This window comes from Notolepis coatsorum (genome assembly GCF_963971535.1).
Source record: "Notolepis coatsorum genome assembly, chromosome: 15".
NCBI lineage: Eukaryota > Metazoa > Chordata > Actinopteri > Aulopiformes > Paralepididae > Notolepis > Notolepis coatsorum.
In genome coordinates, this window is record NC_140179.1 from 38,706,766 (window position 1) to 38,720,424 (window position 13,659).

General features: G+C 43.0%; 1 protein-coding gene across 1 annotated transcript; it reads right to left on the minus strand.

Annotated features, from left to right (window-relative positions):
- Positions 1-2,146: 2,146 nt before the first annotated feature.
- On the minus strand, positions 2,147-12,869 carry LOC311241764 (angiopoietin-related protein 5-like). The gene is made up of 7 exons (XM_084330671.1): positions 12,806-12,869; positions 11,360-11,469; positions 11,106-11,130; positions 10,674-10,765; positions 9,555-9,672; positions 8,434-8,619; positions 2,147-5,739 (listed from the first exon to the last, which is right to left on the minus strand). Exons 2-7 carry the CDS (start codon positions 11,453-11,455, stop codon positions 5,438-5,440), a joined length of 819 nt encoding a protein of 272 aa, XP_084186797.1. The 5' UTR covers positions 11,456-11,469; positions 12,806-12,869; the 3' UTR covers positions 2,147-5,437.
- Positions 12,870-13,659: the final 790 nt, after the last annotated feature.

The following is a 13,659-nucleotide window of genomic DNA, read 5'->3' on the forward strand; positions in this document are numbered from 1 at the left end:
TCCAAGCAGTGCTGGGAAGCACAGAATGGAGTGTATTCCGTGATAACACAGCCAATATTAACGAATACACCGAAACGGTGATTGACTATGTCTGTACTCAGGTAGAAGTAATAATCCCCACCACCAAAATTAATATCTACCCAAATCAAAAGCCCTGGGTAGACAAATCCGTCCGTGAGGCTCTGAAAGTGCGCACATCAGCATACAACACCGGGCTGGTGACAGGCAACATGGAAGAACACAAGATGGCAAGATACAACGTCAGGAGAGCAGTAATAGAGGCAAAACGGCGTTACAGGGATAAAGTTGAACTTCAGTTTGAACAGGCTGACTCTAGAGGCATGTGGCAGGGCCTCAGAACAATGACAGACTACAAAGGAACCCCCCTCAAACTGAACAGTGACATCTCCTTAGCAAATGATCTCAACTCCTTCTATGCGAGGTTTGAGGCTGTGAATAACAACACCAGCCTACAAACCACGGCAATGGGGGGGGGGGGGGTCTGCTGATGGAGACTCAGTGTTCAGGGTAACAGAGCATGAGGTGAGACGGATCTTTAAAAAAGTGGATATCAGGAAGGCAGCAGGACCGGACGGCATCCCCGGCCGCGTCCTAAAAGTCTGTGCCGACCAACTGGCCCCGGTATTCACTGACATCTTCAACCTGTCCTTGGAACAGGCCGTCATCCCCACCTGTCTGAAGAAGTCCACCATCATCCCTGTACCCAAAAAATCTACGCCCGCTTGCCTCAACGACTACCGCCCTGTAGCCCTCACCTCCATAGCCATGAAGTGCTTTGAGAAGCTAGTGAAGGGCTACATCTGTTCCTCCCTCCCCATCAACCTGGACCCTCTGCAATTTGCATATCGCCCCAACAGGTCCACGGAGGACGCCATAGCCCATGTGCTGCACACAGCAGCATCACATCTGGACAAGAGGAAGGGGAACTATGTGAGAATGCTGTTCATCGACTACAGCTCAGCATTCAATACCATAGTCCCCTCCAAACTCATAGCCAAGCTCAGGGACCTGGGCTTGAACTATGACCTGTGCCAGTGGGTCCTGGACTTCCTGACGGGCAGACCCCAGGTGGTAAGAGCCGGCAACTGCACCTCCTCATCCATCACGCTCAACATAGGGGCCCCCCAGGGCTGTGTTCTGAGCCCCCTCCTCTACTCCCTGTACACACATGACTGCGTAGCACAGCGGAACAACAACACCATCATCAAATTTGCTGATGACACAGTAGTGGTGGGCCTGATCTCTGCCAACGACGAAAGGGCCTACCTGGAAGAGGTAGAGAACCTGTCACAGTGGTGTCAGGAGAACTGCCTCTCCCTGAACGTCAGCAAAACAAAAGAGATGATTGTGGACTTCAGGAGGTCGGGGGTCAAGGACTACAGCCCCCTCAGCATCGACGGGGCACCAGTTGAGAGAGTGAACAGTTTCAAGTACCTCGGAGCCCACATATCCGAGGACTTGACATGGACCACACACATCGACAGTGTTGTGAAGAAGGCACGACAACGCCTCTACTTCCTCAGGCGCCTAAGGAAGTTCCAAGTCAGTCAGAAGATCCTTAGGAACTTCTACTCATGTACAATAGAGAGCATCCTGACCGGCAACATCACCTCCTGGTTTGGGAATAGCACTGCACAAGACCGTAGCAGACTACAAAGAGTGACACGTTCAGCCGAACGCACAATTAGAGGGGGGCTTCCCACCCTCCAGAACATTTACAACAAGCGGTGCAAGGGGAAGGCTAAGAGAATTATTAAGGACTCGAGCCACCCGAACAACTGCCTCTTTGAACTGCTGCCGTCAGGCAAGCGATACCGGAGTCTTATGGCGAGCACAGAAAGACTCAGAAGGAGCTTCTATCCCCAGGCCATCAGGCTGCTAAACGAACAATAATCGCTAAACGAACAATAATCACTATGCAACAACCATCAAATGCACACAGCACACACACCCACACGCACACACACACTCACTCAAACAAACAACACACTGCAGCACCCACTCTCCACACTTTAGATCACACAAACACACTTACACTTTATATTTATTGATAAAGGATTTGCACTACAACTCGTACACCTACTGTGAATTGTACCTAAACTGCACCTCGTCCATTTATGCCTTGCACTATATAGTATTGTATATTAGTACACTGCACAGTATTGTATATTGTATGGTAACTACGTCTACGAACATTGTACATATGTCTAAACTGAACACTGTGACCTCTTTTTTCTTCTTCTAATTTTTACTATGTTTTTATTTCATACTTATCTTGTCATGCACAGTCTCTGGAGCGCAACAGTAAGAAGCATTTTGTACAAAAGTATTCTGTACTTCTGTATGACAACTATTAAAGAAACTTGAACTTGTATTGTATTGTGGTTGCAATCTAGTAATCCAATCCATGCATCCAATAGTGCTGAGTGGAGGAATATATTAGAGCACGTAATCCTCTCAAAGTAACTCTGCAGTAACATTGTATGCATTCAAGATATATCTCTTTTAATCTTTACAGTAAATCTATTATTATATTTTTAATTTTATTCTCGCCATTGAGCAATCCTTGAATATATAGGTATTAGGTACTAATCTTGTAGTTCCACTTAAATGGAAAGACACGCAGAACACAACTGCCATAGAAAAGATTGTATTATGTGATTGAATGGAAGAAACTTCTTGATTAAAAATTATACAGCACTTGGCAGAACATTTTCATTCTTTAGCAATCAAATGTATTCACAATGAGTCAATATTGTTTGCTCTGGGAGTGGAGAACCACTAGTCACCACCACTAACTTGTGTTTCAGAAACCTTGTTTAAATATGTGTAGTATGTAGTAGGATACAAATAGTAAGTTGGTGATGTGGCCAACAGCGTCGACTGCAGCGGCTGTTCTACCTCAAACTGGATCTGAGCACCACAGGCGCGATGGATCTGCTCTACGTCATCCTCAGTTGACCGGCGTCTAACCTGCTTGTTCTACTTCAACTGGAACCGAGTGGTTCTCCTCATCTTATTTTTCATACCAGCGCTTGCATTCCTATGCGTTTTTGTTCTTAGCTCTATTCTAATTTTAAAATGTTCTTATGTACTTTAGATACTATTGCTACCATGTATGTATAATATGTGTTTTATTACATGTATATATACATACATACCAATTATTTGCTTGTTCTATTCTCCATCCATCTATCATTCATAGCAACACTATAATATCACCACATCCTGATGGGGGATCCCCTTTGAATTGCTCATCTGAGGTTTCTCTCCACCACAGCGCCTGTGGTGTTTTCTTCTCTCCTATTGCTAGGTTTTAGGGAGTCGTTCCTCATCTTCATTGGGGAAAGTCTGTGGGTGTTGCAAATGTGGATTTGATGGTGGTTTTTCTTCTGGATCTATTGTGATGTTTCTTCTTGGTCTGTAAGCCCATGGGGGCAATTCGTTGTGATTTCTGGCTATACAAATACATTTGATTTGATTTGAGTAAGTAAAAACTGAAAAATAATTGGGAGATGGTTTTATTTTTGTGTGCAGGGTTGTTACGGTCCAGCTGTTGTATTTTGTTTGTCCCTTTTGTCTCTCTCTCTCTCTCTCTCTCTCTCAATCCACCAGTTGGCCAATCAGAAGCCCTGCTCTTGTTTCAAGCAATGTGGAACTTCCTATTTCTTCCCTTTTTGTCTCTGGTTTGCTGTTGGTCTGATGTGTTTGTGTAACTCAGTTAGCCAACTCTGTAAATGTGTGTGTTGGGAATTGGAGCAGGTAAGGGGCCCAATACATTTTGTGATAGACGTAGTAATATATTGTAGTCAGGTCAGGAGGTTAGGATAGGTCAGGAGTGATGACACCCTTTGTATGTTTTGGGGCATGTTTGGGTAGTTAGTGTAGGTAGTCAGGAGTAGGTTTTTATTTGACTTTTGTGTTACAGTTAGATAAGTATATTCCCTACTGAGTTAGTTTTGTTTTACTCCGTTCATTCCTTTGGCTTCATTCAAGCCCCCCCCCCCTCACCTCATTTGTTGTTGGCATTGGTTTATTTTTCCTTTGGTTAATTTATCCCAGGTTACAACACAATCATCTTTATGCTAGTTACCCCTTCCACTTGATTTACTGGGGTTGTAACACAGATTAAAGCAAATGTTAAAATTATTGTTGATCCATGAAAGACAGTAGCAGTATGCCATAACTGAAACATACACTGCAGCATAATGCTGGCAAAACTGAACCATTACTTCAGGCATACAACAGGGCCATCTTGTGGGCTAATGATGTAACTGTGTAGTTCAATTATGGGAGAATAATTTAGGGCATTATCTCTATTACTCAATCTCTAATACAGAATAATGGTGTCTAAGGCTTTTTAAGCTGCCTGCACGTGATCTGAAACCTGTTTGCTCTGCACAAGGCAGGGCATCTAGTCAATACGCCATGGTGGAGGTGTGCCAGCTAGCAGGGAGAGGCTACCATGTGACACGATGACCTCTGACCTCCTCTCACCACCCAGCACATCACCTGTTTGACCTGCTTGCCCTCTGCCAGGCGCTTACAGGTCCATCACAGCTCAACTAGGAATGTCTGCCCACTAAGTGTGTCTGACTATTAACCACCAAAACCTGCACGGACTACAATGTATGACGTATATCATGCCAGTTAGGACCTTGTGTATACTGTATACTTTTCCTCTTACTCATAGTATTAAGATTACAATTATTGTTGTCTATATTTACTGTAACGTATAATATAACCGATGGGGCATACAGACCCTCATCTGCACCTTTGTTTACACTGTTAATTACATTGTTTACACGGTTTACTTTTCTCATATTCAGATGACATTTTATTGCCTATATTTATGTCTTTCTATACATTGTCTGGTATCCCGTTCCCACTTTAATTAATCAGGAGAGAGAACTCCACACTGCAAAAATGGTCTGAAAAAAATAAGATATAAAAACTAGTTTTAAGCAAATGTGTCCTATAAACAAGTGAAATAATCTACCAGTGCAGTAAGAAAATCTGACTTGCAAGATTTCTTGAAATAGGTAAAATAAATGTTCTAGGGCTCTCTCTCCTGATTGGATAAAGTGGGAACAGGACACCAGAAATGTATTTTCTGTTTACTGCAGAGCTGAGGGACTGGGAGACCCATGTTACTGACGAAACACTCAGTGATGGCTGTTGGAATGAGCTACTTAACACTTATTTTAACCAAGAAAACACCACTTACAGCACCTTTAATTGCTCAGGTTTAGATTGGGTTGAAAAATATTTTCGGGGGAAAAAGTTTGGGCATAAGCTTATAGGCCCACAGAAAAAGCCCTTAAACGCCTCCATCTCTCATTTCGGGGTCTGGATCAGTCCGAGATTGAATTCATAGGCCCAAATCCAGTCGTAGAACAGCCTCTCACACACACCGTTAACCGGTACATTTGATCATCATACGGGTGGCGCTGGCAGAGTACGGAGCCGGGCCCTTCCACGTCAGCCAGTGGAGGCCGGACGCCCAGCCCAGGTGCTCCCCGACAGGGTGCCATTCGCCGTTCAGGTCGGCGGAGCCACAGCGGCTGAACCACCAGCCGCCACCGTCGGAGAAGCTGCAGTCGTTTTCCGCGATGTCGCCGAAGATGCAGGGCGAGCAGCCGTCGTTGTCTCTGTCCACGGTGCTGAAGCCGAAGCCGTTCTGGTCGATGCCGGCGTAAGCCCCGCGGATAGCGTTGCCTTCGGAAGAGACAGGGAAAGTTGGCAGAGTGAGCGAGCGAGCGAGCGAGCGAGAGAGAGAGAGAGAGAGAGAGAGAGAGAGAGAGAGAGAGAGAGAACACACGACTTTATTATTGTCATGGTCAGGGCTCGGGCCTTCCTCTGCCCTCATCCTCAGCCTCATATATGGGCAGCTTCCTGCTGGAGCGTTCCCTAGCTGCCAGACGAACATCAATCAGCGCGGCTGTGAGGGATTCCCTCATCAGGCAGCTCCTATGTCACCTGACGGATCCTGTCGTCCCTCGTCGCAGTGTTAAACTGCCTACCTAGGTACGACCCTTCAGTCCGAAGACCTGCTAGACACTCACATTATTATTCCCTGTTCTAACCTTCCCTCTCTTGTGCCCAAGGAGCCCGTCTGGACCCCTGGAGCTTGACTACGGAGTTCCTGCTCTCACCCCCGACACAGCCGGTGTCTACGTTCTCCCGCACTGCACAAGGAGTGCACCTGCTTAAAGAACATTCTCCCGTACTGCACAAGGAGTGCACCTGTACTAACCCCAAGAACATTCATCCCTATCTGTTGTACATTTCTGAATGTGATTCCTGTCTGCTTGGGGAGAACAATTAAAGCACCCTAAACCGCTCCATTCTCTCTCCTCCTGTGTTTGCTATGGGCTCCGCAAAAACCCCTCTCCTCACAATTATCCATACATCCATTATTTCGTTATTGCATAGATTTGCAGCCATCACATTCATCACAATATTTCTCTTCATTGAAAACCTTTACTTTTTTTTGCAAATAAACATACTTTTTTTTATGAGAGAGCATGAGGCGCTTATCTACTATTAGCCTATAGGTGAAGGAGGCAATTTCCACCCTACATTGTGGGGAGCGCCTTGAGTGGCCAGATCTTGCTCGAAAAAGAGATCTTTGATCTCAAGTGACTACCTGGTAAAATAAAGGTTAAATAAGTATCTAGAAAGCACTATATAAATGTAATGAATTATTATTATTATATATAGAGTGTGTGGTCAGTAACATGGGTCTCCCAGTCCCTCCACTTATACTATTATATTATATAGTGTGTGGTCAGTAACATGGGTCTCCCAGTCCCTCCACTTATCTACTATTATATTATATAGAGTGTATGTGGTCGGTAACATGGGTCTCCCAGTCCCTCCACTTATATACTACTATAGTATAGAGTGTGTGGTCAGTAACATGGGTCTCCCAGTCCACTCGTGTGCACGTATTGGCACTTTGCTCTTGTCTGTCGGCTCCGGGCTGCGTTTTTGCCGATCAACCAATACATTGTTGGAAAGTTGAACTTCCTGCCTTTCAATCGTCACCACACTCAACCTATTGCGTGATTCCATTCTCAAGTTACAAGACGAAACATCCGGCGAGTGTCATTTGACAAGCCGTTCGGACGAGTGACCACGTCCGGTTGTGAACGGCTCCTGAACTGACCACTCACCGCCAGTGTTAGGACTAACACGCTACAAAGTAATGTGTTACAGTAACGCCGTTACTTTTGGCGGTAACTAGTACTCTAACGCATTACTTTTGAAATTCAGTAACGCAGTTACCGTTACTGAATGGTTCGTTACTGCGTTATTTTTATGTAGATTGTTAGCGAGCGTTAGCGATCCAGCGCAGTCCTCCTCTCCTGTCTGTGTCACTTCACCTGCGGGGACACGCTGTGCTGTGGGCGTGTTTTGTTTACTCTAGTCTTGACTGTCATGGCGGCACCCACTACTCACATGGATATTCTCACTATTTCTCTTTTGTCGAGCACAAAGAAAAGAACGTTTTAGTTAAATGTAATTTGTGTTTTGGCTCAAAGATCCTATCTACTGCCCATGCTTCAACGAAGCTAGTAGCGGAGTCTAACGTTAACGACCAGGACTCATCCGAAGCCACTCGCCACCCGCTTTCAGGGATCTACAGTAGTTAGTATGATACCAGGCGGCACACGGCAAATGGGACGGAACACTTTTTCCAACTACTTGGAGAGAGAATATACAAAATGGAAATGAGATAAAGAAAATGGGAATCTCATCAATACTAATCAAACAATATAAATATAGTCCTTTCATGCACAATTGATATCCTAACTATTCTAATGTTGCAATGCACGATTGATATTTTAAACAACGTTGCAAGACGGCGATACAATTAGGCACGGCGCATTTCTTATTAAGTCGGGACAACATTTGTGTTTGTGTCAGATTTGTGTTTGTATAGACCACATTGCTTAGCAGAGTTCAGTGATGTGAATGGAAACTGTCAAGTTGATCAACAGATTTTGAGTATATGTAAGGGCATGGGAGCAATCTTTTATTTTTTTGTAACTAAATAGTTACTTTTCACAGTAACGCATAACTTTTGGGTATAAGTAACTAGTAAAGTAACAGAGTTACTTTTGAAATGAAGTAACTAGTAAAGTAACTGAGTTACTATTTTTCAGAGGTGTGGACTCGAGTCACATGACTTGGACTCGAGTCAGACTCGAGTCACGAATTTGATGACTTTGGACTTGACTTGACCAAATCACAAAAGACTTGCAACTCGACTTTGACTTTAACACCAATGACTCGTGACTTCACTTGGACTTGAGCCTTTTGACTTGAGAAGACTTGATTCTGCATGGGAACACTATGAATAGTAATTTCTGGAGGAGACGTGAGGCAACCCTGGTAGTGGTATACCTGCATCTCCTTTGTACGCTCCAACACTCAGCTTGAAGGCCTCTTTCTCGTTGCCCAGTCTAAAGTTGCTGTACTCTGCAAAAGCAGAACCTCCTTCGTGGTCCCAAAGGTCCACCTTCATGGCCCACCTCTTCCCTCTGTTCTTAGTTAGTGAGAAGATCCTTTTCAGACCTAACCAATGGTCCTCTGACAAAGACAGGATTGGAGAGAAAAAAAAACATTTGTTAATGTCATTTTCACTTTGGGCTGATTTGTCCATGGCACTGCTCAGGACAAACTCTGAGAACAATAGTGTCCTTTACTACCTTCTACGTCTAAATAAAAATGTTGTAACACATGCTGTATGTGATTAGATTAACATTCATTGTTTGTTTTTAAAAGATAAACATGGATTATTATAATGTGAGTCCAAGATGTGATACTGAGCTACTTTTTTGGCATATACATAAAATCTAGCCAACGCTATCCACAAACACACGTAAAAAAAAAGGGCCTTTTGACCAGAACTGCGACAGAACTGTACAGTGTCCCCCACCCACCCCTCCTACCCAACCCCCCCCCCCCCACTCCTACCCAACCCCCCCCCCCCCCACTCCTACCCAACCCCCCCCCCCCCCCACCCACCCAACCACCTCCAATGTACAGTCCCCCCCCACCCCCACCTACCCAATCCAATGTACAGTTTCTACGCCTAATGTATATACTCTTTTCTTTCTGGACTCTTTTTGTATCACAAACAGTACTGTAATTGCAAATCTGGTATGTCATAAATGTATAGATGTAGCAGTACTGTCTATCTGTATGTCATGTATGTCATATATGTTACGATGAATAGAAAATGGGGGACCCTGATGTAAACAAGACGAAAGTCTTTCTCTGGTCTGCATCCCCTTAACAATTGTATGTATTGAGCTGTACTGTACTGTACCCATTCTGCAATCTGTTAATAAAGTTTTCATTCATTCATTCATTCATTCATTCATTCATTCATGGGTGACTGGAGGGTTAAATGAAAATTGAAAATAAAAGATTTGATAAACTTTTTTTTTTAAAGAACCCTGTGTCTCTGAGAGTGAAGCACCAGGCAGAGTAAATATTACTGAAATAAGCCTCTTACATACTTCTTAGGTTCCCAAAGCCATGTTTGTATTCTGCCCATTTCCTGTCAAAGGAAAGGGCTCCTCCGGTCCGCCTCTGAAACACTGTCCAGCCGCCGTCTGACAGCATCTCACAGTACACCTACATAGAAAGCCCAGTAGTTAGCAATAACACCTACATAGAAAGGCCCAGTAGTTAGCAATAACACCTACATAGAAAGGCCCAGTAGTTAGCAACAACACCTACATAGAAGGCCCAGTAGTTAGCAACAACACCTACATAGAAGGCCCAGTAGTTAGCAACAACACCTACATAGAAGGCCCAGTAGTTAGCAACAACACCTACATAGAAGGCCCAGTAGTTAGCAACAACACCTACATAGAAGGCCCAGTAGTTAGCAACAACACCTACATAGAAAGCCCAGTATTTAGCAACAACACCTACAGTACATAGAAAGCCCAGTAGTTAGCATTAACACATACATAGAAGGCACAGTAGTTAGCAACAACACCTACATAGAAGGCCCAGTATTTAGCAACAACACCTACATAGAAGGCCCAGTATTTAGTAACAACGCCTACATAGGCCCAGTAGTTAGCAACAACATCTGTTTATGGACCCCAGGAAGAATAGCCCCAGCACTGCTGTGGCTAATGGGGATCCAAATAAACTTAAACTTAAACCTACATAGAAGGCCCAGTATTTAGCAACAACACCTACATAGAAGGCCCAGTACTCCAGTAGTTAGCAACAACACCTACATAGAAAGCCCAGTAGTTAGCAATAACGCCTACATAGAAAGCCCAGTAGTTAGCAATAACACATACATAGAAATCCCACAAGTTAGTAATTATGTGCAGGTAAGTACAGACAGGTGTGGATAGTGTCTTTATACCTGTATCACTGTACATATTATACTACAACTCTGTACAGTGTACATACATCTGATTCGCACTATTACTCAGTCAGTAGTACTTGTTTATACCCAGTTTAATTACCTGTACATTGTATATTACTGTTGCACTTTATTGTTATATTTGCACTCTGGTTGGATGCCAGACTGATTTTCATTGTACTGTACTTGTGCTGCACGATGACAATACATTTTAATCTAATCGAATGTAATTATCATAGTTCATTACCTTGAAGGGGGCTCGAACTCCCGGGGGCTGGATCACATACACTCCACTGGTCGCAGGTGGAGAGAGAGCCTTTATCTGTGTGCAGTCTGTTCCTGCATGCGCCACCCACACACACACACACACACACACACACACACACACACACACACACACACACACACACACACACACACACACACACACACACACACACACACACACACACACACACACACACACACACACACACACACACACACACACACACACACACACACACACACACACACACACACACACACACACACACACACACACACACACACACACACACACACACACACACACACACACACACACACACACAGTACAGTATTGAACAAATGATAAACAGGATCAAAATAAATAAATAAATAATTTTTATTGAGATGTTGTATTGGTGCAAAGAAGTACCTTGAGAAACAAGTTTCTGCTGCTTCTAAAAAAAATAAAAAGATACAAATGTTGACATTCAAAGTGACTTGCGGCTTCCGTAATTTTTATACTTTTATTAACAATTATTAGAATATTACTCTATTACATCGATTCTAGCTTAAAATAAAATACCTGTTTGTCTGCTGTGTGTATGTGCGCGCATGTGCAAGTGCATGCACAAGCATGTACCTAGAAAACAACTAAATATCATGAATCAAGTAACTAATAAATACCTTCATTGCCGTCAGTGGCGAATGTGGATGTGTCTGGTTGGAGAGGCTTAAGAGGCCGGCGAACATCAGCCCACAATAACCAAATAAGCTCTTCATGTTCCCCAGAGTGTCTGAGCAGAAACATAGTGAGAAACAATGAACCACAGGATAAAACTATAGTTTAAACTGTAGGGATTTCCGATATTATCGTCCGAAAAAATTATTTAAAAAAATAATATTTTTTTTATTTTGTTTTTTACATTTATTTAACCTTTATTTACCCAGGCAAGCAATTAAGAACAAATTCTTATTTTATTTATTGTCAAAAGTATGCATAATGTTGTGTTAATTCCACGACAAGAGATATGTAGCCTAATGTTAATTACCTGAAATTATTCCGTTTTTTGGGGGGGGAAACCCTGCATATATCGGCATCGGTTGATATCGGTATCGGAAAAATTATATATCGGTAAAAAAGCCAATATCGAACATCCCTAGTTTAAAGGTCTAATCTGTGATTGTGAGTCAAAATCCACTGACACTCGAGAACTCTTTTTGAAACTGTGGTGGATTATGATTGATTTATCAATTATATCGTAGACGGATCTTCTGATCAAAATAGGTTTAATAGTAAAAACAATGAATACAAAGTACAGTAAATGAGCTTTGGCTGAGAGGAGTGCTCTCATCGTGGCCAGCTAGGAGACACTGAGGAAGAGAAGGAGACCTACGGGAGGCTGCAATTCGAAACTGGCCCCCTTAATGTCCTCAATCAATCAATCAATCAATCAAACAATGGTCGTCATTCACGAACAGCTTAGGACAAAAGTTACGATAAAAATTTCATCCACGATTTTGGCATTCTCGAACGGTTCCTTCTCTGGGATTTGCTCATAGCTATAAACAGCAGGATTTACGAGCGTGGAAAGCACTATTACTCAGTAGTACTAGTTCATATATTTTATACCTAGTTTAATCACCTGTACATTGTATATTACTATTGCACTTTATTGTTTCATATAAGTATCATAATTTAGACTAGGTTCTCAAAGTTAATTGAAGAGACAGCAGTGGTTAAATGGACAGCAGTGGTCTATCCATTTAACGAGCCACAAGAAAGCACTGGGACCAGCGCTCCACATTTATATGGTCCAAAAATATACAGATTGAAAGAGATTAGCCTGTATTTTCTTAATTAACACATTTATTTGGAAACTGAACAAATAAGGCAAAATGTAAGATAAACTATCCATACAGCAACATGCAAAGTACATAGCCTACAGCTCAACAAAAAGAGAAACCTGAAGATAACAAGTCCCATTATAACATTTCTCATAAAGTATAAACATACATCTTCGTTTTTTTTTAATACTGCAAATATCACTTTCACATTTTAGCCAAGAGACTGGTAAAATAATTGACCAGTCCAGTCATATCAATAATTCAACATCGTCTTTAGGTATTTACCTGAGAACGCTGACAGTGTTTGCTGTCTCAAGAGTCTGGCTGGTTGAAAGTCCACTCCAGAGAGACTTCCTGTATGAGTCTATACTGCCTCAGAGGCCACGCCTCCTCCACATTTCCACTGAATCACTTCACTTCTCTTCCCGCAAATGACGCACTCTTTCTCGCTCCATGTTTTCACAATGGCACCCAAAGCAAACATGAACATTCCAAGGAGGGCAAGGAGGCAAGGGGAGTATGTTTGACCCAGGAAATCTTCAAACACATTTTCTGCAGGCTGGTGTACTTTCATGCACCAATTTGTGCCTTTTCTGCATACATTTATGGTGGAAATGTCTTATTATTTATGTAAAGGAAAAGACCATGCATACACAAATAAAAATGTTGAGAGCTGTGATGGCAATTGATGATACACTTCCTCAAGCGGGTTTGAGTCTGACCAATTGAATCTTGAAGTCTTTTTCTGGATCGTGATACTTACTGATTATTTGAGTAGGGTCCAGCTGCAGCACCGGAGAATCCTCTCAAGGGGCAAGCCTGTGGCAGCCACAGAGCGCGCTGATTGGCGGAAAGTACGGAAGTTTCTCAAAGTACTCGGAGGTGCATGCCATCTAAGAATGAAGCGAGCGTGTGTTATTGGAATGATTGATTGATTGATTGAAAATTGTATTAATGTCCGCCTTGTTTCGAACTAGTTATGCTTAGGCCTGTGGTGTTATGTTAATATGTGTGCGCTATACGAGAGTGTACAGGCAGTGGCGGCGGGAGGGAGGGGCTAGCAGGGGCTTAAGCCCCCTCTGAAAAAGGCTTAGCCCCCTCTAAGCCCCCCCTCCCAGTTATGTTTTTTATTTTATTTA